At 43.4% G+C, this 24,382-nt stretch overlaps 2 protein-coding genes across 2 annotated transcripts in view; one reads left to right on the top strand and one right to left on the bottom strand.

Annotated features, from left to right (window-relative positions):
- LOC126471406 (PIN2/TERF1-interacting telomerase inhibitor 1-like) overlaps positions 1 to 21,295 on the bottom strand; it is a 100,037-nt gene extending 78,742 nt beyond the window's left edge. Inside the window, exon 1 of the mRNA XM_050099534.1 lies at positions 21,087 to 21,295. Coding sequence (XP_049955491.1) covers positions 21,087 to 21,159 — 73 coding nt within the window. The 5' untranslated portion in view covers positions 21,160 to 21,295. The remainder of the gene's footprint in view (positions 1 to 21,086) is intronic.
- A 132-nt stretch (positions 21,296 to 21,427) lies between these two features.
- On the top strand, positions 21,428 to 22,726 carry LOC126471408 (THAP domain-containing protein 1-like). The gene is made up of 3 exons (XM_050099538.1): positions 21,428 to 21,608; positions 21,733 to 22,016; positions 22,134 to 22,726. Exons 1-3 carry the CDS (start codon positions 21,538 to 21,540, stop codon positions 22,256 to 22,258), a joined length of 480 nt encoding a protein of 159 aa, XP_049955495.1. The 5' UTR covers positions 21,428 to 21,537; the 3' UTR covers positions 22,259 to 22,726.
- The last annotated feature ends 1,656 nt before the right edge of the window (positions 22,727 to 24,382 follow it).

The raw sequence follows: 24,382 nt of genomic DNA, 5'->3' as shown, positions 1-24,382 counted from the left end.
AAAGGAGGCATAGTATGGGTGACCAGGCGTGGCAGACAAACAGTACGCATATTGGCTGAGGAGAAAGTCACAGCGGTATGACAGTGGTAGTTCAGTAGCTTCTGCAAACAAATTCTCAATCAGGCTAGTGTAAAGGTGCCAGTGGCCAAACGGATGCCACAATAGTGGATAGTATTGAGACGGCGTAAGAGGGACAGATAAGCAGATGCATAAACAAAACACCCATAGTCTAGTTTCGAACGGACAAGCGACCGTTAGAAATGGAGGGGGTGGTCCAATCCGTTCCCTAGGAAGCACCACTAAGGACACATAGGGCACTGAGGGACTGTATACAGCGGGCAGCCAGGTAAGACACGTAGTATGACCAAGAGTGTTTCCTATCGAGCAAGACTCGCAGGAATTTCGTGGTTTCAGTGAACTGAAGAGCAACAGGCCAAAAATGTAAAGACAGTGGAAGAAACTAATTATGCCACCAGAAATTCATACAAACGATTTTGTCAGTGGGAAAGTGAAAGTCATTGTCAATGCTCCACAAGTAAAGACGATCAAGACAAAGCTGAAGATGCCACTCAAGGAGGCAAGTATGTGGAGAGTTGCAATAGACAGCAAAATCGTCAACGATAAGGGACTCTGAGTAGCCCGGCAGGAGACAGGCCATAATAGGGTTAATGGCGATAGAAAAGATAATGACGCTCTGGACGGAACCCTGAGGCACACTGTTTTCCTGTATATATATGTGTCTGACAAGGTAGAACCCACACGTACCTTGAAAACTCTGTCTTTTGAAAATTCCTGAAGGAAACACAGCATGCAGCCATGGAGGCCCCATATGTAGCAAGTACGGAGGATACCAGTCCTCCAGCAGGTGCCGTAGGCTTTCTCCAAATTGGAAAACATGGCTGGTCTGGCAATTCTGCAGAAAACTATTCGTACATGGGTTGACAAATTGACGGGATGGTCAACTGCGGTACAGTACACTCGAAATCCACACTGTGCAGTGGTTACTAAATTGCGAGACTCGAGCCACCATACCAGCCGGGCATGAATCATACATTCCATCACCTTGCAAACACAGCTGATGAAAGAAATGTGGCGATAAGTAGAAGGAAGGTGTTTGTACTTTCCAGGATTAGGTATGGGTATGACAGTGGCTTCACACCAACACGTGAGAAACATGCCATCTGCCCAAATGCAATTGTATGTACAAAGGAGGAAGTGCTTGCCCGCCTGAGTAAGCTGCTGCAACATCTGAATGTGAACATCGTCCAGCCCTAGGGTGGAAGATCGGGATGAAGTGGGAGCATGATCAAGCTCCCTCACTGTAAAGGTGGCATTGTAGCACTCGCAATTCTGAGACAAGGAGAGTATCACCCAAGCCTCCTCCAGTCGTTTCTGATAGAGGAAGGCAGGATGATAGCAGGTGGAGGTCGAAATCTCCACAAAATAGTGGCCCAAGGTGTTGGAGATAGCAACAGGGTCCACTATGACATCACCTGAGATGATGGGAAAGCTGGGCAGTGCAAAAGGAGAGGTCCAAATGGGAATAGGTATGTGTGGAGTCTGAAAGGAACATGAGTGCTCCTGTGTTAAGGCAGATGAGGTTGAGTTGATTGAGAAGGTCAGCCAAGAAGGTACCTCTCTGACAAGTTCTGGGAGAGCCCCAAAGGGGATTGTGTGATTAAAGTCACTGAGCAGAAGAAAGGGGTGAGGAAGTTGCCAAATCAGCTGGAGGAAGTATACCCTGGTGACACCAAATGACAGAGGCATGTGAACGTTACAAAGGCAAAAGGTCAGATGAGGAAGAAAAATGCAGACTACAAAAGCTTGAAGCTAGAGTCAGGGAGATGGGTTGACTATGAAAGTCATCCTGGATGAGCAGCAAGACTCCCCCATGAGATGGAATGCCGTACTTGAGCACAAGGTCAAAGCAGGCCGGGAAGAAACAAGAGAGATCAAAGCAGTCGTGCGGGTGTAATTTTGTTTCCTGGAGGCAGAGAACAAGCGAGCACTGCAATTCCAAGAGTAAGTCCTCTTTACTGGATTGTTGGATCAAAGGCTGTGAATGTTCCATTGGAGGAGAGTCATGATGAGGAAAGGGGAGGAGGGAAAAAATGAAGGGTTGTCACCTTGGTGGGTCGCAAATGCCAGCCTTCGAAGACTTACCACTATACGGCATAGGGGCTGGAGGACCCTGCTCCATGAGATCTACAGAGGCATTGGCACTGTCCTTCTCTTGGTCTCTGGAGTCCAGGGCAGAAAAACTGTTGGTGGTGCACAATGGCAACACAGAGGTTGGCTGGGCAAGAGTATCACATGGTGACACCGTCAAAGAGGATACCCGAGTCGGCGAAGGAATTTTTTTTTTTTTTTGGGCGCTCAACTACTAAGGTCATTAGCGCCCAGTCACAATTGGTAGAGCACATAGAATCTAGTAAAACTCAAGGGGGTGGGTGGGTGAGGGGGGGGGGACACCAGAAAGTTCTTACAAAGATGCAGATAAAATAAGTGAAAGAGTTAGATGTCTTTGGATAAGCCAGTCAAAGTAATAAAACGAAGAACACGAGCAGCTGCTCGAGCGTCATCAGCTAAAATATCCTGCATTGGCACTGTCCTTCTCTTGGTCTCTGGAGTCCAGGGCAGAAAAACTGTTGGTGGTGCACAATGGCAACACAGAGGTTGGCTGGGCAAGAGTATCACATGGTGACACCGTCAAAGAGGATACCCGAGTCGGCGAAGGAATTTTTTTTTTTTTTGGGCGCTCAACTACTAAGGTCATTAGCGCCCAGTCACAATTGGTAGAGCACATAGGATCTAGTAAAACTCAAGGGGGTGGGTGGGTGAGGGGGGGGGACACCAGAAAGTTCTTACAAAGATGCAGATAAAATAAGTGAAAGAGTTAGATGTCTTTGGATAAGCCAGTCAAAGTAATAAAACGAAGAACACGAGCAGCTGCTCGAGCGTCATCAGCTAAAATATCCTGTAAAGTAGATGGCAGAGGCAGGACAACAAGAGATTGACTAAAACGGGGACACGACAATAAAACATGGCGCACTGTTAATGCATGACCACAAGGGCACTGCGGGGCTGGGTCACCGGAGAGCAGGTAGCGGTGGCTAAACCAGCAATGCCCAATCCGCAACCTGGTCAGAAGGACCTCTTCTCACCGAGATGGTCGGGAGGAGGTTGTCCAAGCAGTTGGGAACGGTTTTACTTCCCGGAGCTTGTTTCCTTGAAGTGAGGACGCAGTATCCCACCACAACGACACAAGCCTCTTACAAACAACCCCACTAACATCAGACGACCGGACACAATGGGAGGCGGGCCGAGGCAGGAGGACTGCTGCCTTGGCTGCAGCATCAGCAGCCTCATTCCCAGGCACTCCTACATGGCCGGGAACCCACAGAAAGCTGACAGGAGAGCCACCATCAGCAAAAGAATGGAGGGACTGCTGGATCCGTTGCACCAAGGGATGGACCGGATATGGAGCTCCAAGGCTCTGAAGAGCAATGAGTGAATCAGAGCAGAGTACATACGATGAATGTTGGTGGCGGCGGGCATACTGAACGGCCTGATGGAGAGCAAAAAGCTCGGCCGTAAAGCTGGAACACTGGTCGAGGAGCCGGTACTTAAAGGTGACGGCCCCGACGACAAAGGCACAGCCGACACCATCGTCAGTTTTGGAGCCATCAGTGTAAATAAAGGTGTGACTAGCAAGTCGCGCACGACGTTCGACAAACCGTGAGCAATACACTGCAGCCGGAGTACCCTCCTTCGGGAGCGAGCTGAGGTCGAGATAAATATGAACCGGAGCCTGGAGCCAAGGTGGAGTCAGGCTCTCACCCTCTCTGAAGATGGTAGGGAGGGCAAAATCCAATTGTCGAAGCAGGCGACGAAAGCGGACTCCAGGGGGCAGCAGGGCAGACACATACAACCCATATTGACGATCGAGAGAATCGGCGAAGAAGGACTGATAAGAGGAGTGGTCGGGCATGGACAACAGGCGGGAGGCATACTGACAAAGCAGTACGTCGCGCCGGTAGGTCAATGGTAATTCAGCAGCTTCAGCATAAAGACTCTCGACGGGACTAGTGTAGAAGGCTCCGGTCGCAAGACGTAACCTCCTATGGTGGATGGAGTTGAGATGGCGTAAGAGGGATGGCCGAGCAGACGAATAGACGAGGCTCCCATAAACCAGCTTCGATCGGACTATGGACCGATACAAGCGAAGCAGGACAGTGCGATCCGCTCCCCAAGATGAACCACTAAGAACTCTGAGGACATTAAGGGAACGTGTACAACGGGCAGCCAAATAAGAGACGTGCGGAGACCAACAAAGTTTCCTGTCCAGTGTGAGCCCTAGAAACTTAGTTGTTTCCACGAATGGAAGAACAACAGGACCGAGATGTAAGGATGGCGGAAGGAACGCTTTATATCGCCAAAAGTTGATGCAAACCGTCTTCTCTTCGGAGAACCGGAAGCCATTTGCCACACTCCATGAGTAGAGGCTGTCGAGAAAATGCTGAAGACAGCGCTCCAGGAGGCATGTTCTCTGGGCACTGCAGTAGATCGCGAAGTCATCGACAAAAAGAGAGCCTGAGATATTAGGTGGAATACAATCCATAATAGGATTGATCGCTATGGCAAAAAGGGCTACGATCAAGACGGAGCCCTGAGGCACTCCATTCTCCTGGAGGAAGACGTCGGACAAGGCGGAACCCACACGTACCCTAAACTTTCGGTCTGTTAAAAAGGAATCAATAAAAAGGGGCAGGCGACTGCGTAGACCCCACCTGTGCATAGTGCGGAGGATATCTCCTCTCCAACAGGTATCATAAGCCATCTCCAAATCGAAGAACACGGCTACCGTTTGGCGCTTTCGCAAAAAGTTGTTCATGATGAATGTCAACAGGGTCACAAGGTGGTCAACAGCGGAGCGGTGGCGACGAAAGCCGCATTGAACATTGGTAAGTAGCTGTCGAGATTCAAAAATCCAAACTAACCGAGCATTAACCATGCGCTCCATCACCTTACAGACACAGCTTGTAAGAGAAATGGGGTGGTAACTAGAAGGAAGGTGTCTATCCTTCCCGGGTTTGGGTATAGGAACAACGACGGCGTCACGCCAACGCATGGGGACATGACCTTCAGTCCAGACGCGATTGTAGGTACGAAGAATGAAGCTTTTGCCTGCCAGAGGAAGGTGTGCCAGCATCTGAACGTGAATGGCATCTGGCCCCGGAGCAGAGGACTGGGACAGTGCAAGTGCACGTTCGAGTTCCCGCATAGTAAAGGGGGCATTATAATTTTCCAGATTCAGCAAGTGGAAGGACGGTCGCCGAGCCTCTTCTGCCTCTTTCCTGGGAAGGAAGGCAGGGTGGTAATGGTCGGAGCTTGAAACCTCCACGAAAAAGCCGCCGAAGGCATTGGAGACATCCACAAGATCAACAAGGACCTCAGTACCTGAAGTCAGGCCAGGTACCGAGGAGTGGGCCTTAATGACCGACAGCCGGCGCAGGCCACCCCAGACGACAGAAGAGGGAGTAAAACTGTTAAAGGAGCTGGTGAAAGAGGCCCAACAAGGTTTTTTGCTGTCTTTGATGACTCTACGGCATTGCGCTCGGAGTCGTTTGCATCCAATACAATTCGCCAATGTAGGATGGCGGCGAAAGGTGCGTAAAGCATGTCGTCGAGCACGGATAGCGTCTCTACAAGCCTCATTCCACCAGGGGACGAAAACCCGACGTGAAGAAGAGGTAGTACGAGGAATGGAACGTTCGGCAGCATTGACGATAACAGCCATGAGGTATTCGACCTGACTGTCACAACTGAGAAGGTCGTGGTCCGGAAAGGTCGCCAGGGAGGAGTAAAGTCCCCAGTCAGCTTTCGGTATGTTCCAGCTCGAAGGACGTGGGGATGGGGTGTGGTGTAGGAGACGAACGACACAGGGGAAGTGGTCGCTCGAATGGGTGTCAGAAAGGACATACCACTCGAACCGACGGGCAAGAGTGGTAGAACAGATCGAGAGGTCCAAGTGGGAGTAGGTATGAGTGGAGTCCGAGAGGAAAGTCAGGGCGCCAGTATTGAGGCAGACAAGATTGAGATGGTTGAAGACATCCGCCAAGAGGGAGCCTCTCTGACAGGATGCAGGAGAGCCCCAAAGGGGATGATGGGCATTGAAGTTGCCAAACAATAAAAACGGCGGAGGAAGCTGAACAATCAGGTGCATCATGTCAGCCCGACTAACTGCGGATGACGATGGAGTGTAGACGGTACAAACAGAAAAAGTAAAGGCAGAAAGAGTAATACGGACAGCTATTGCTTGGAGTGGGGTGGTCAATGGGATGGGATGGTAATAGACATCGTCCCGAACGAGCAACATGACCCCACCATGAGCTGGAATACCGTCTGCAGGGGTGAGGTCAGTCCGCTCTGAGGTATAGAGGGTAAAAGCAATACGGTCAGTTGGGCGCAACTTGGTTTTCTGGAGACCAAAGACAAGCGGACAGTGCAGGCGGAGGAGCAGTTGTAATTCCTCCCGATTAGATCGAATACCTCTGACGTTCCAATGTAACAAAGCCATCGCTAGGCAGAAAAAAAGGGGGGAACGAAACGGGTGAAGAGCTGGTCACCTCGACGGCCGGGGAGGGCCAGGTTTCGAGGGAACAACGCTACAACCGGCGGGAGGCGGATCCTGTTCCATCGAGTCGTTGCCAGCTGCGGCCACTTTCCCGGGTTGTGTAGGAGGGGCAGCATCATTCGCCGACGAGAGGCCAGATGAGCGCCTGGCAGCAGAGCGTCCCGGCGAAACTGAGGACGGCCGGGAGCAGCGACTCGCGGATGGAACATCAGATGAAACGCGCCGGGGTGGAGAGGGGGATAAAGATTTCTTCTTGGAGGCCTTCTTGGAAGTCAGATGAGGCACGGGGATGGTGGGCTGGACCCGAAGAAGGTCCTCACGCGCGGGGTCCGTTTTGGAACGCCGGACCTCGGAAACCGGAGTCCGGAATGTTTCCCCGATGGACGCCTGAAAAGAGGATCACTTCTCAGGCGGCGGTGGGGGAGGAGGAGGAGGAAGGGTGGCCCCTGGGGCAGAGGGGCAGGGGCCGCGAGGGAGGAGGATTTGGAAGGGAGGGATTTGGGAGGTGGAGGCATAGACCCCGGATGGGGTGAGGAGGTGGAGGGGGGACAGGATAGGGGTGAGGATACTGTGGAAGGAGTGGACACGACTGAGGCAAACGAAGTTGTCAACGTCACGGGATGGAGGCAGTCATACTTCTTCCTGGCCTCAGAATAAGAGAGATGATCCAAAGTTTTTAATTCTTGAATCTTCTTCTCCTTCTGATACGCGGGGCAGTATAAAGATCTAGGCGAGTGGATGCCAGGACAATTGACGCACCGAGGTGGTGGGGTGCATGTATGTTCCTCATGAAGAGGACGTCCACAATCGCCACAAAGGGGCTCAGCCTCACACCGTGACGACATGTGCCCAAAGTGCAAACACCGAAAGCAGCGCATAGGAGGCGGGACGTAAGGTCGCACACCGCACTGGTAGCACATCACCTTTACCTTCTCCGGGAGAACGTCCCCCTCGAAGGCGATGATAAAGGCTCCGGTGTCGATGCGACGGTCTTTGGGGCTGCGCTGAACTCGCCGGACGAAATGCACGCCTCGGCGCTCCAGGTTGGCCCTGAGCTCCTCATCAGATTGCAGCAGGTCTCGATGAAAAATAACCCCCTGCATCCTATTCAGTGCCAGATGCGGGACAATGGACACTGGGATGTCCCCTAGTCGGTCGCATGCCTGGAGCGCCGCCGACTGTGTGGCGGAGGGGGTCTTTATAAGAACGGACCCCGAACGCATTTTACTGAGAGCCTCAATTTCCCCGAAGATGTCCTCGATGTGCTGGACAAAGAACATGGGCTTGGAGGTGGTGAACGTCCCCCCATCGGACCGAGAACAGACTAAATAGCAGGGGAAGTACTTCGCCCCAAGCCGGCGGGCCTGTACTTCCTCCCAGGGAGTGGCCACGGGGGAAAGGGTAGGAGAACCAGAACCAGAGACAGTACCTTTCCTTTTAAAAGACTCGGCCGCAGAGCGACCTGATACATGTTGACGTTTCATCTGCAAAACGTCCGCCCCGATACCACCCACTCCGACCAGGGGCTCTCCCCACGGGCGCCACCCAGCCTCAGCAAGGGCCACCTGGCAGGATGACTGTTGCCGGGAGTCCTGATGCCCCAAGGAGACGGGCATCTACTCCTTGGCCGATGTGGGGAGGGTGCAGCTCAGGTATCGGCAGTACGATCCCTGTGTTGTCAGGGGGCTACAACCTAGAGGGTACATGACGACCCCACCACAACGGGCTGGCTACCATGCTGGATTTCGGGTGCCATGGAAAGTCCATCATGATCGTAGGTGCAGATGGGGACACACTATGGGCGGAACGTGTGCCACCCATCAGGCGTTTAGGCCCAATTGGAGGAATAGTGGGTGTGGTTACAACGCTGTTACAATGCTGAGTGCCAAGGTCTTAGTGCACTGAGGACCAGTGATACACCACGTAAGGCGTCCTTCCCCAAAAGGCTCGTACTACTGTAGAATTTTGAAAAAAGGAGGTCAAACCCCAAGGGGGACCATCACATGGAATGCCGAAACGGTTGAAACTCCTTTTAGTCGCCTCTTACGACAGGCAGGAATACCTCGGGCCTATTCTTACCCCGGACCCGCAGGGGGAGTCGGCGAAGGAGAAGACCATTTGCCTTTGTTTGGTTTCTTGGAGTGTTTGCGGTTGGCAGAGGTAAACTCAGATGTTTGGTGGCTGGAGAGACATAAGAAGTCTTTGTGGGAGTATTCCTTCACTCTGGCCAGCCAGTTGTGTAGCAGGTGACTTCGCCCTGTGGGGCGAAAGTTTCGTGGCTTGTTGCATACCTGGAGCATGAGACAGGGATGCGATCATGACACTGGGCGATTTTACAACCGCAGTGATGAATTTGAGGTCGCATGTCCGCACGGCCATGTCCTTGGTGGAGTAAGATGTAGCAACAACGGTACTGTAAGTGTTAGATGGTAGAACGCAGGTTTTCCTACTAGCCAACAACTTGCGATCGACAGGGTAAGGCACTTATTCCTTCACCCACCTCTCCTGGATGGCCCGCTCATTGATGTACATGGGACAATCTCAGGAGAAAGCTGCGTGGTAGCGATTGCAACTGATACAGTGGGGAGGAGGAGGAGGAGGTGGCAATCGCCCTCATGAGCATCCCTACCATAGGTTACACATTTGGTTGGGTGTCGACAGGACATTCAAAATTGGTTATAACAAAGACACTGGTAGCAGAACATCGGGCATGGAATGTATGGTCTGACTGTGATAACTTCATAGCCTACTTTGAGCTTGGACAGAAACACCACTCTAGCAAAAGTAGAAAAAGAGTGTATGTCTGGGCACTAAGGATGCATCTATCTTTTTCATCACCTGATGAACTGCAATGGCACCGTGATCAGAGAGGTACGTTTGGATTTCTACATGGGTCAGACCACCGAGCAACATAGTGTAAATCACACCATGGGTAGAGTTCAGCATTTGATGGGCCTCAACACAAACAGGATAGTCATGGAGGTGCAAAGTTGCAAGCGGATGCTGTGCTTGACAATCACAAGTAATCTCCAAAAGCAAAGTGCCACTGTGTAAACAAGAGCAGGATTTCACAGGGTCAGCAACTGCATCAACACCTTGCTGAATAATTAACAGTTTGATCATAGCAAAGAACTGATCGTCTTCAGTACGTGAAACCACAAGGAACCATGGTGCAGCTGGGAGGGTCTTTGAATCATTAGCCTCATTCCATTTAAGTTTAGTAGATGTTGACTGTGACGGCGATGATTGGCTCATTCCGAGGAACTCCCCCATGATTGTCAGTGTCTCTGACTATGTGCTCCTTGCAATGGGGTGGGGGGCCTCAGAGGGGAGTGTACCCACCTTAGGTGATTGTTCACATCTCAAGCCACACCACCTGACCACCTGACAGAGGGACCAATCTGTGATTTCAGAAGGTAGCACGTCAGGTAATCACTCATCCCTGGGCCTGGTCTGTATCGGGGTACGTGAAAAAGAAAAACCTCAAAAGCCGAAGCAGAGGAAGGATAGGAGAAAAGGAACAAAGAAAAAAAGGAACGAAAATCAGTGGAGAGACTGTTCTGATATCTGCTACTGAAAGTGCTGGACACATTCCCAAAAACATCCCAGACATGTTCCCCAAGGGAGGGGAAAAACAATAGCAAGAGTATAGACAAGCAGCACAGAAGGGAAAAGATTCCGCAAAAGCTGGGACATCATGGTAGCCAAGCACAAACCCGCCAAAGAGCTGTAGGCCCCCTGGGGAGGAGGGGGGGGGGATTCACAGGATCTGCATAATAATAATTTTCCCTTTGCGAAAGTTGCTTATCTCATTGGATTTCCCCATTTGTAGCCCATATCTTTGCTAGGGTTATCTCCCGTCCATGTCTGCTCCGCTTACATACTTTCGTTACCATGTCATGTGCCCACAACACCACCAGGCGGCATCCAACCTCGCAGTGGGCGGTGGTCATAATTTTTTGACTTATCAGTGTATTTAAATGATTTAGGAGATAATCTGAGCAGCTATCTTAGGTTGTTTGCTGATGATGCTGTCATTCATCATCTAGTAAAGTCATCAGACGATCAAAACAAATTGCAAAACGATTTAGAAAAGATATCTGTATGGTGCAAAAATTGGCAGTTGATCTTAAATAATGAAAAGTGTGAAGTCATCCACATGAGTGCTAAAATGAATCTGTTAAACTTCGGTTACATGATAAATCAATCAAATCTAAAGACCATAAATTCAGCTAAACATCTATGAATTACAATTATCAACAACTTAAATAGGAAAGAACACACAGAAAATTTTGGAAAGCAAACCAAAGACTGCACTTTATTGGCAGAACACTTACAAGATGCAACAGTTCTACTAAAGAGACTGCCTACAATATGCTCATCCGTCCTCTTGGTGTACTGCTGTGCAGTGTGGGATCCTTACCAGGTAGTTTTGACAGGGTACACTGAGAAAGTCTGAAGAAGCGCAGTATGTTTTGTATTATCGAGAAATAGGGGACACTACAGGATTTGGGGTGGACATCAATAAAACAAAGGCATTTCTCGTTGTGGCAGGACCTTCTCATGAAATTTCGATCACCAACTTTCTCCTCCAAATGCAAAAATATTTTGTTGAGACCAACCTACATGCAGAGAACCAGTCACATAATAAAAATAAGTAGAGTTCGCACAAAAAGATAGAGGCGTTGATTATTTCCACATCCTGTTCACGAGTGGAATAATAAAGAATTATTTTGAAGATGATGAACCCAATGCCAGGCACTTCAGTGTGATTTACAGAGTACCCATGCAGATGTAGATGAATACACTATGGATAGTTGTCGATGCATTCGGAACGCGCCTGGCATGCCTGGGATTATTAAACATGTATGGACATCGATGAGGAGATTTACTACAGGCTGCCTTCACATGAATGGTGACCAGGTGGCCTTGTGTAAGCTTGTTGTAATGTGTTTGTCATCAAGGACATATCTGCAGACTGGATACTTGGGGACTCTGCTATAAGGTGTCCATGTGCTCAATCATAATACAATGTACTGAGGAAACCACAGGTTTCCTGACCTACATTTGTTAAGATTATTTGCTTGTTTCATTGTCCTCTACTAGTCTCTGTTTGTACCTAACCTGTATATGTATGTATGGACGGATGGATGAATAAAAAGAAGAATCCTCACTAGTCAGTCATATTGCTAAATAAAAATCAGTCATGACCAACCATTATGTACGTAGAAGCATTGTCATGAGTGATCAGTTATTCATGCGAACTAGAGTACTCTCTGTCCTTTTTACATTGCTAAAGTCCACTTGTACCCATCAACAGGCACATGTGATGAGTTTTCAATTAAATAGGCATCGATGGAGACTGGCAAGTTAAGTCTCCAAGTGTACGGAAACGGTGAGTTCGGAGATGACATCATAGGAACTGCTGGTGAGCTTAAAGCGAGTATACAGACATTTCTGATCTCTACTGCCCACATATGACATCACACATAACAATTTCATTACATCACACATCAAAACCAATGCCAACTACCATTTGGCTATGAAAAGTTTACCCTTTTGACTGTGCTGACAGCAGCACAGAAAAATGGCTCTAGTTGGAAAATATTCATTTGTCTAATGGATGTTGCCAATATTTCCGTATGACTCAGCCCCACTTTATAAGCAAAAAACACGGGTAATACTGTCAGCACTGCAGAAAGGATGTGGAACTGCCTCTCCCTCAGCAGTTCTAATGTGGGGAGCATCACATACCCCCCTGCCATTCCTCACAGCAACCACAAAGGATCAACTTATTGTGGCCAAACAATACAATGACTGCATTATTAATATACTGTGTGGCCACAATTATGGGCAAGGAAAAGTGTGAAAAATCTGTAAAAGATCTTGCACACTCAGATCATTTATGCCAAATAATAACAGTAAAATCAGATATGGAAAAAATCCCCAAGTTACAGGCATACTGAAGACTTATCACACCTCAAAATGCAAGCCTTTTAAAGGGAACCATCAAACAAAAATTTGGGTGAAATGTAAAGCAAAGCACATGTGAATGTGAAATTCTCAGAAGTTCTCACCATTAATTAAACTGAAATTTGAAAATACATTTCCAAAGGACCAACATCATTAGCTACATCTCAAAAAACAAATTGATGGCAGTAGGCATTAGTGTATTCTCCTACCCTCTTACGTACCTAATTTCCATGAAACAGAGTCACAGCGACCCACAGTTCTCAAATTTCTTCCTACAAAAATATTTATAGAAGGATGCAGACTTCTGCCAAAAATGTCATCTAATGACAAAATGATTCACAGTGTAAAGAACAAAAGAAAAGTAGTCTAGGATGTGATAAAACAATAAAAGGGGAGAGAAAACTGTGACAATAAAATTATCTGGATGCATGTAAGTTTTACGGGAATTATCGGATACCTTTACTGGTCACCTGATCTCACCATGACACTTTTACAATCATTCAGAGGATGTCTATGCACAGTAGTGTGGAAACAGCCAGATCATGTAGTATTAGTTGGAGGTGACTTTAACCTACCAAGTATAGACAGAGATGTCTACGGATTCATTGTAAGTGGCACAAACAGGCAGTTGTGTTAAGTAGTTTCGAACAGTGTCTTGAAAAGTATCTTGAACAACTAATTTGACAGCCCACATGCAATGGAAATATTTTAGACCTTGTAGCTACAAACAGGCCTGACCTTAGTGACAGTGTCAGTATAGAGACAGCAATTAGAATTCAACGGTTACTAAGGTTAATAAATCCATCAAGAAGGCAAGGAGAATATTTCTGCTAGAAAAAGCAGATAAGCAGTTGTTAGCGTCCCACTTAGACAATGAACCGTCCGCAGTTTAACAATCAAATTCAGAAAAGGCTGAGGAAACAGAGATTGTTGCACTCTCAGTTCATAAAAGGGAAATGTCGAGAGGCAAAGGTTAGTAGAAATTTGTGTGTCTGTAAGATCAATGCGCGGACCATACAACTTCCCTCGTCATACCTTATGATGTTATGGTGTATGGGAAGGTTTCCTCTATAAGTGACAGGAGGAGGATACAAAATGACTTACACCAAATTTCTAGTTGGTGTGATGAATGGCAGCTTGCTCTAAATGTAGAAAAATGTAAGTTAATGTATATGAGCAGGAAAAACAATCCCATAATATTCAAATACAGCATTAACTGCATGCTGCTGCACAGAGTCACATTTATTATTGTAGCAAGGTGTATGAATGCAAAGTGATATGAAATGGAACAATCACATAAGGACAGTAGTAGGGAAGCTGAACATCTGACTTCAGTTTATTGAAATTTTAGGAAAGAGTGGCTCATCTACAAATGAGACAGCATATAGAATATTAGTGTGATCCATTCTTGAGCACTGCGTAAGTGTTTGGGATCCCCACGAGGTCATTTAAAAGAAGACATCAAAGCAATTCAGAGGTGGGCTGCTAGATTAGTTACCAGTCAGTTTCATTAACATGTGAGTGTTATGAAGAGCCTTTGTGAACTGAAATGCGGATCCCTGAAGGGAAGCTGATGTTCTTTTCACAGAACACTATTAGGAAAATTTTGAGAACCAGCATTTGAATCTGACCGCACACTGATTTTACCGCCACAAAATGTACATTTTGTGTAAGGAGCACAAAGATAAGAGAAATTAGGGCTCATATAAGGGTGTATGGACTGTCATTTTACCCTCTCACTATTTGTGAGTGGAACAGGTACAGAAATGACTGATAGTTGTACAAGATAACCTGAGCCAACACACATCATATGGTGATTTGCGCAGTATGTATGTAGATGTGGATGTAGAAACAAAAGTGTAACAACGTACAGATAAGGATTGGGAATAAAGTGATACATCATTCACAACACCAAACAAATTTTGTGAATGAACATTTTTCAAATATTGCAGAAACATTTTCACGTAGGCCTAATTCTCAAAAACAGATATAATATCTGTTGTGGACTAAGTACAATGATGATAATTCCATCCATAGGGCATTGAGTCAGAAATCATATAAACATTTAAAAAAATTATAGGTCAGCATGCCTACATGAAGCATCAACCTGTGCAATGAAGCAATGCATACAGGACATAAAATCTCCCTTAACAAACATAAGAGAGTCATTCACACCAGGAAACTTCCCACTGTATTTTCAACAGGCAACAGTTGTTCCTCTGCTAAAAAGAGGTAATGCAGACCACACAGAAAACTGCAGGTCCATTTCCTTACATTCTAAAAAACACAGTCAGCTTACAATCAAAGTGAAAGAGATATTGTCAGTGTTCTGTTCTTTTTCTATTTGAGCATGTATGGTGTCATATGCCTCAGCATCATTATGTTATGGGATAAAGCTACCATGCATTATCGGTAGGTTCACTCGACTTGAATCAATTACAAAAGACAGATTAATATTTTTTTTGGTTAAACAGGATCTTCCAAATGTACCATAGTAACTGAAAAAAGAAAGAAAAGTCCTTAAGAGTAAAAGCCCAAATCAGGGCCAGTGGCATACTTACATGTTTCATGCAGCAATGCTGTCAGCACTTGCTGTTAGGTGCAGTGGGAATGAAAGGGGTATGTCAGCCCTAGTTCTACACAGCTAATGAGAGAGCAGTGGACAGATAACACGTTTTGAAGTAAGAGAGAAAGGAATATTGTGACACAGTCACGTACATACACCACAACTCGGAAATTGTAAGAGTCAACTATTTGTGACAGCCAAGATCATAAATTCAATTTCTACAAATGAAATGAGCATCAAATTAAGCTGTGGCAGTAGATCCCAACCTAGACACAACCTTGTAATTTGTGACATATTCTGAGCATTATGCTCAACATCAAAATCTTGAATCAAACCATTCAAACCTGTGTGCACATGCACACATTGAAAATCAATAAAATATTTTTTACAACAGTGAAAAAGAGAATGGTTTCTATTTCAGCACTAGAAATTATTTACCTCTTCTCACCACTCACTGGTTATGTGAAAGTATCATTTTACTGGCTATGCAAAACTGATGTGTTGCCCATTTATGAGCAACAGAAAAACACAGCTGTGATTGGTGCTGGCTCTGATCTAGACTTTAGCAGAGAAAGCAAATGAACCCCTCGAGGAAGTTTAGATTTGATCAATATGCAATAAAGTTACACTGAACACAAGTAAAACACCATGAAGTTCAGTTGAAAGAGGAAAAATGGCAATGATAAAATTAAATGCAGATGATGCCTCTACAGAGTGCATAAAAAGTCAACTTTCTAGGAATGAATATTGGTTCCCAGTTGAAGAGGTAGGAACACACAAAATACTTGCAAACAATATAATCAGCATTTCATGTGTTTACAGTCCTGTCATCAATATGGAACAGTGTCTCGTAGTAGTGGTAGTCTTATTCATGGATCACTTTTACACGGATTGTTGACATGTCATGATATTACAGTTTCAGAAAAAAATATCATAATTCTTATGTATTGGTGTAGCCTGACAAGGATGGGACAGGTAGTTCACCATGGCGGGTGGCCAAATGGAGATCAGAACATCCATCCTCCAGAATACAAGGCCAGTCTGCTTAGAATAGTACAGCCTCATTTGGTTTATCCTTTGTGTACAATGTTGCGTTGTTTATATATTGATGTAAAGCAGTTATTTCATAATGAAGAAGGCTAGTGGTACACTGTTCAATCATATCCTTGTAAAAATGATCCATGAATGAATAAAACAACTAATACTTCTCTTACTATAAAGCCGTTACTAGCACATTTGAGATAAACAGCTTTATCACCCACCAACAATTGTAAACAATGTAATAGATAATAAATTCAAACAGAAACTGAAATCATATGTGCTAGAGAGAGAGAGAGAGAGAGAGAGAGAGAGAGAGAGAGAGAGAGAGAGAGAGAGAGAGAGAGAGAGACTGACCAACATAGTTAAGCAGAAATCATGATGGAATGAAAAAATTAACATAAGAGAATCATGCAAATGGTCAATATATTGCAATGCTTTCACTAACAAAGTGATAATTGTAAAACTGACTTTCCACATCAAAGCCAGAGGTCACTATTTCATGTACTGAATGTGTCATAATTAAACTCTATACTCTGATTAAAATTACTTTGTGACTGACAAACTTCAGTGGGGGGGGGGGGGGGGGGGGGCATATGTACTGCTGGCATGCAGCCAGCCATGCTTCACAAGGCACTGCACGTACCTACAAAACAGGTAACACAGTGAGCATGTGGCGGCATGCAATAAAGGGCACAACTGGATGGAGGCTAGCTCCTAACACTCAACTTGTTGAAACATCGATAACAAAGTAATTTTAATCAGAGTATAATGTAAATGACTCAAACTGTACTATCTGAACTTTGGAATTTTCATCAAAAGCTGCACACGCACTTAACAAGGAATGTTTTAACCTAATACAATTTCCAGCCAAACAAGCCATTTACTAACAGCTCTGGTCAACAATCATACTGCATCTGGTGTGTGATATATCAACCGATACGTACTTCTGAATGCAGGATCAAAATGTACCCCTACAGTGTGGTATTGTGTAAAGTCTTTGGGATATTTAAGACTATACGACACATTTATATTTTCAGTCAGTTAATATTTTATTTATTTATAAGATTTTAGGTCAAATAACAAGAATTTCAACATTTAAGAGTTGACACAGTGATCTGTCTGCAAACATTAAAAATAAAAATTCAATATATGTGTGTGTGTGTGTGTGTGTGTGTGTGTGTGTGTGTGTGTGTGTGTGTGAGAGAGAGAGAGAGAGAGAGAGAGAGAGAGAGAGAGAGCGAGCATGTGCACAAACACAGATTTCAATTGTTTGATTCAAGATTTGGATGTTCGGCATAATGCTAAAAATTGGCAAGTGTTAATTTATGAGTGTAAAAGTAGTTTGAAAGCAATGTTATTAGTAATTCGTTAGTACCATATTAGCAGCAATTAACCTTCTATCAGAATATTTGGTTCATTCACTTAATAAGAACAAAACATACGAAATCACGGCCCTCTGACTGTGGGTTAACAAATATAAATATTACGAGTGGGCGAACTGCTGTCATTCAAAAATCATTTCACTACTTACAGGTTGGTTTAACAAAATACTATTGTTTTCTGTATTTGTGGAACAGCTGAGAGATCAAAACCCACTACAACATCAAGCAATGGGCTATCAGATAAAAGTATCTTCCAGGAAAGGAAAATGTTAAGAATTAACCAATAATTGTGCCCCTGCTTCATATTAAACTATGGCTGATGATTAACTTTGCGAAGGCTCTTGATAAACACAGGGCGAAGCATTCAATTGTTTGAAAGAATCTTTGCCCAATAGTAGTGAAGGCAAGCTGAGAAGGTGTGTTTATTGAGAAAAATTTTTGTAAGTACTTGCATTTTTCATCATTCTTTATGAACAAAGTTCCAGGGCTTGTTGGAATCTATATCACATTCTATACCAATTCGTGGCTGCATTAGCCACTCTTTTAACCATTAATATACTATAGATCCCTCCAACAAGAAAACTGTGGCCAATAGCCAGAAGAAGGCAGAGATCACACCTGTCTGCAAGAAGGGCAGCAAAAATGGACAAAATTACCATCCAATATTCCTGTGGATATTCATCTTCAGGCAAGGGTGACAAGCAGAAAACTTGTTGAAATGTTGCCACAGAATGACGTACTGACTCAGCTGATAACCCGAGAAGACGTAATCATACACCTCGATAAGTTTTCAGTGTGGTTACAGACTGGTGTGTAGCTTGACAAAATCAATAACATCATGTTGTAGTCACCATACTGTTTACTAATTCTGATGCATGCTTCCTATGCCTCTGGTCACTGCCAACAACTCATATCAAACATTCCTCTTGCCCCAAGACAAACATTAACTAAATACTATGCTACAGGTTAGCCGTTGACACATTTATTTTGCATTCACATTCACAGGCTTTGTCAGCTCTCAACCAAACTATCACTCTTAAACCTAGAGTTCAGGCTACGCGACTGATCGGTTTGTCACTACCACCCAGATTTTAGGGGGCAGTACAGGTGTCCACTGTCTTTATAGGACAACAGAAAATTGTTCATTTATGATAATTTGATGCTAAACTCGCAAAAAAAAAGACATTGTTCACCGTTTTCTAACTAAGTTTTTTCACACAAAATTTGGATGTTGTTAGTGATTAACAGGGTCAAGAAAGTCTTACCATGGAATATTGCTACCATCACCAATGAAACACTTGGGTGATCAAGGATTACCATAAACTATTTTACGTGTATATTCTGGGGAACCGCAGCTGTTGAAAGGCATGATGTAAGGAAGAACTCTGCTGACAGCTGGTAAAATTGTTGTTTATTAAAACACAGCCGGTTTCACGGCTTAAAGCCACATCATCAGGTGTAACAACATTAAAAGATCATAGGCATACCCATCGCCTATAGTAAAAATTTACTACACAGGGAATATCGTCAATTCACTCACCATAGTATTGCCGATATTCTCTAAATAGTAAATTTTGACTAGTGGTGATTGGTATGCCTATGGTCTCTTAATGTTGTTGCACCTGATGATGCGGCTTTAAGCTGCGAAACCAGCCGTGTTTTAATAAACAACAATTTCACCAGCTGTCAACGGAGTTCTTCCTAACATCATGAAGAATAACTGTTGGTTTTCGTTTTCTTTTATTTAGAGATACTCTGTGGCATTTCAAAAGAGGGTCACAACCCATACCAAGTGGTCCAAGAAAAAAATAGTTGGTTGCTTGACCATCTCAGAAAAATCTTATATTTGCTGGGTGAATTTCCCATTGTTTAGCAGTCACAAAAATATTTTTTTTTAAAAAATATTGTTTATTATTTTGAAATGGGGGCCATATTAGTTCCAGGCCACATGTGTTTTTTTGTATTTGCAAGCATCTACATTTTTTACAATTATTCAGTAGTGGATTGTCCTAAGCGTTTCAGATAAAATGCATTTGCTTCAACACTCTCTGGGCTACAAATTAACATCACTATCACTTAGCTGAATGTATTCTTTAATATATTTGTAATAGTTCAAAGTTATCAGCCACAAATTAAAAAAACTCAATTTTTGAGCAGTAGTTTTCCAAAGAAAGATTAATTTCTCAGCTTTAATATTTTTTATGCTATTACATTGTATAGTATACTTACTTTTTATACAGTATCAATGCTGAGCAGTGTACATTTAAGAAAAACTGTTTTAAAAAATATATTTTTTTAATTTTTCCATTTTGTGGGCTGAAATATCTTTGTTGGGGGGGGGGGGCAGATAAAAATCTGAAAATTTCTCAGTTAATAGACATTTATGATATCAAACTTCAGTATAAATTTCAACTCTGAGATTCAACTGGAAGTTATGGAGAAACACGAGTCAAAAAAACATTTTTAACGTCTGTGATATCTGGTAGGCTAATCAAATAAAGTATACCAACTGCATAAAGTAACACACCACATTAGACTAGCTAATGATTATTTGTCGAAATAATGCTGTGTTAATTGTTTCAGTAGGCTAACAATTGCATCTGCAAGCCTATACAAGTCTGATTGTTGTCTTCCCCCTGACACCAATAATTGTCTACTCACACTTATTTAGCTAGAAGTTCTTGAATTGTGCAGTTGAAAAATGGTGTCTCAGTGTTATGTTAGTGTTATTATTAATTAAGCATGTCATAAAAGTGAGTGTGTATGGAGTGAATCCTAATAGACATTACATTAATCGAAGACTGCAGTGAAGAAGAAAAAGTGTTGTTTTACTTATCAGTTTACTGCCGAATTCTTGGAGTCGAGCAAAAGTTAGTGATGAATTTAATGTGTCAGAACGTCTTGTTAAGTTAACAAGGTAATTAGTAAAAGAACAGGGAATTTTACCAGCATTACAACTCGGTATGGGATGACCTACGAGATAAATCATCTGCATCCCATTTTCCCAAATAAGTTTACAAACTACGCAATGCATTAACAATATTATGGTTTTTTTGATGTTTCGTGTGTGTGAATAATTTCCAGTTTATGAGAAAGATTTAGTCAGTACTTTGCATTTCGGCAAAGTGACGTGAAAGAAATTTGCTTGCACATCTGAATTCAACCTAGCAAAATTAGATAAATCAATCCACTTAGAAACGAAACAGTTTCAATTCGTTGACCAGCGTAATTATTGTACAATGTATAGATTAAAAATATAACTTACAGTTATCTCATGTACATCAAACATTTATTAGATATGTATGAGGAAATACGTGTCGTTCATGGTCCTAAATATTCCAGTGCTTAGATGTGTTACCCCAACCCTCACTAACATCTAATATTAATGTGAACAAGCTAGATGTGCCTCTTCGAAAGTACGAGCCAAAGTTAAACTCTATGATCACTCATACAGTAACCATACAGTCACTCAACTCCATTAACTCACCGTTACTCCAGTCTTTGCCATTAGGGTTGAGACACCACTTCTTTTTCGTACGCCTCTCCGCAAGCATAGACATTATTAGGGTGTTTTAAAAGTCAAAAACTAATATTTACAAGATATTTCTTTAAACCCTTACGTTCACAACATTCACACGCCACCACCAACACGAAATTGAAAAAACAAACTGTTTATCGCCGTACAAAGTTCATAGCATTCAAGACAAACCAGCGCTTCTGCATGCATACCAACGAGTTAAAATTTCATAGAGTGGCTGAGGTACTAGTTACAGCGCTCCTAGCGGCAACCAACGCTAACTCGGCCGCCATGTTCTCCTTAGTCAAAACATTAGGAAAGCTTTACTGTTGTTTGTGTTGGAAGTGTGTCAGCTGTTGTGATATTACTGCAATATTTAACTTTTCTAGTTGACTTTTTTGTTACAAAATATAAAGTCAACATGCCTGCAGTGTGTTCAGCGTTCAACTGCACAAATCGCAGCGATAAAACAACAAATATTTCATATTATAAGTAAGTATATTAGTACCGAAATACGACACGCGTTTTTTAATGTTTATTAAAGAGTCATTTGCATTGGAACTGTAATTATGCTTAAGACAAATGCAGGAAGTAATTTATTTATCGTTGATTACAGATTTCCTTTAAAAGATAAGGAAATTACAAAAAGATGGGTTACAAATATGAAGCGAGAAAACTGGTTTCCTACTACAGCCAGTTACCTCTGTTCAGCTCATTTTGAAGAGAAATATATGTACCACACAAATGTCCAGAGGCGCCTTTTGTCAAAACCAGTACCTACTGTCTTTAACTTTCCACCACATATACAAAAGCAAGATAAAGTATTACGACCACAACCCAGAAAGCGATCTTTCGACAATTTGCAAGATAGTGCTATTACAGTGACATCATTAGCACAAAGTAAGTCAATGATTTAATTTTACTCCGTGTTCTTAATTACTTTGAATTACATACTTTCTATTATAATCTTATAGTGTAACTCTGTTATAAACTTATGATGTAACTACATTCTTTCAGTGCCTGTCGGACCCACATCTGTTTCTGCTGACCACAATTACTGTCTACCAAGCCCTAAGAAGTTGAAAACACAATATAACAGAGTACAAGCAGAGAATGTGCGACTAAAGAAGCGGATAAAGTAAATGAAGCAACTTAGTGTACGACACAAAAGAAGAATAGTGCAGTTACAGACTTTAGTTGCTGGTTTGAGAAGAAGGCTATGTAGTTCAGTTTCTGATATGTTAAACAGTGAACATGTAGTTGGCTTGTTGAAGGAGCTATTGGAACTTCAGTGCAGTGCTAAAAGTATGCCATTATTCTCAGCAAATAAGGAAATTTGCCCTGACCCTACACTTTTATTCTGCCAAGGCATACAGCTACTTACGAAAATTTGTGAAATTACCCCACCCAAGAACGCTTCGACTTTGTTATTGAATTAATATGCTTGTGTTAACTACTGCCGGCCGCTGGTGGCCGAGCGGTTCTGGCGCTACAGTCTGGAACCGCGCGACCGCTACGGTCGCAGGTTCGAATCCTGCCTCGGGCATGGATGTGTGTGTCGTCCTTAGGTTAGTTAGGTTTAAGTAGTTCTAAGTTCTAGGGGACTTATGACCTCAGCAGTTGAGTCCCATAGTGCTCAGAGCCATTTGAACCATTTTTGTTAACTACTTGTAACACATATTTCAAATAAATTCTCGTTCACAGTGTACTGGTTTTTGAGACTTTGACTGTTTACTTTGAAATAGCGACAAAAATATCGCATTTCTGCGCCCGTTACTGTTTCTAATAGTTAACCACAGCATGTTTAGAAGTTTCACTGTAATATTCTGGTGGTACCTGCTCTAATTGCATTAATTTATGGGCAACAAGTAACGTTATAGTGGATGGACAGACTTATTTGAGTTGTCTTGTAGCGTTATCTACATCGAAAAGTTTAGCCATATTTCGACAAAAACATCCCTTTTTGCTGTCAGTGTACACTGAAATCACTGCTGTCTATTGCTTGTTTTAGAAAAAATAAAGCTAGTATGGGCTATTTCAAGTAAGTCAAACGCAGTTACAAGGGGGCGGGACACAGCAGACGAATGCCTTGACTAAAGAAAACATGGCGGCCAGAACTTCAATTTGCTTCAAACATGGCGGACCTATAGCCACTCTATGAAATTTTAACTCGTTGATGCATACCCACTCTCGCTCATGCCGTATCATTTGGCTGTGGAAACACACTAGTGGCACACGACAGTCAGGAAAGTTAAAAGCTCTTTAACCTCACTGGCCTTTTGTCGTTGTCCCCACAACTGCACAATAGTGTCAGCAACTGTCCTTGCAGGCAGTAATGTGCTCATTCTGCTTTCGTTCGATTGATAGTGCAGCTCTTGAATAGCTTGTTTTTTCTTAAATCTTCTGGCAGGAATCTCATTCTAACCTTCAGCTATTTCCATTAACCACTGTATGGTATAAAAATTATTCAGTATCATTTCCAGTAACGCAATGTTTCCAAAAGTATGTCTATGGTAACTTAGAGTATGGACTTGTCGAGGTACACACTACTGCCGAAATGGATTTTTACTGTATTCTGATTTCAGAATAATGATAAAAGTCTTTTGCTGTGGTCACTGACTGTAAACAGAATATTTATTTGTACCTTCGGAGATCTGAAAAAAAGAGGTTCCTTTACTGTGACCTTCTGGAGCAGCATTTTTGAAATTTAGACTTCCTAAAATGTTATTTTAACGCTTTTCTATGCAATTTAGAAGTGCTAATACATCAACTGTACTGGTAAAAAATAAAGTTATATCGTACCACATCTCAAAATCTGTGGTTCTAAGTTTTCTTTGTCAAAGGTACTGGTACAGAATGTCAGTGTATAGTGTCACAAATCACGCACTGATTAAATGTATTCTTGACCTAAGATAAAATCCCATTAAAATACAACGTTGTTTTCATTTGAGGAATCACTGAACGATGAGAGGATCTACACTATGGTTACATAATTAAGTACGGGGATAGTTATATTTACACTACCAGTGACCTCTCATACACATGACTAGTTACAAGAATAAAACAAAGCTGAAACTGTTATTTTAGGAGCCTTACTGTCACATGTGCCTTCGGAGTATTGTAGATATCAACCTTCATTTTACATAAAACTTATAAGTTGTGCATTCAGGAACGCTGTAAGACATTCAGGAACGCTGTAAGAATAGTGTAGTGATGATGGAGGGTGTCTCCAGTAGACAATAGCCAGATATCTTATTGTTTCTTGT

Source organism: Schistocerca serialis, chromosome 3, assembly GCF_023864345.2.
Source record: "Schistocerca serialis cubense isolate TAMUIC-IGC-003099 chromosome 3, iqSchSeri2.2, whole genome shotgun sequence".
Taxonomy (NCBI): Eukaryota; Metazoa; Arthropoda; class Insecta; order Orthoptera; family Acrididae; genus Schistocerca; species Schistocerca serialis.
This window is presented reverse-complemented; position numbering and strand designations above follow the sequence as displayed.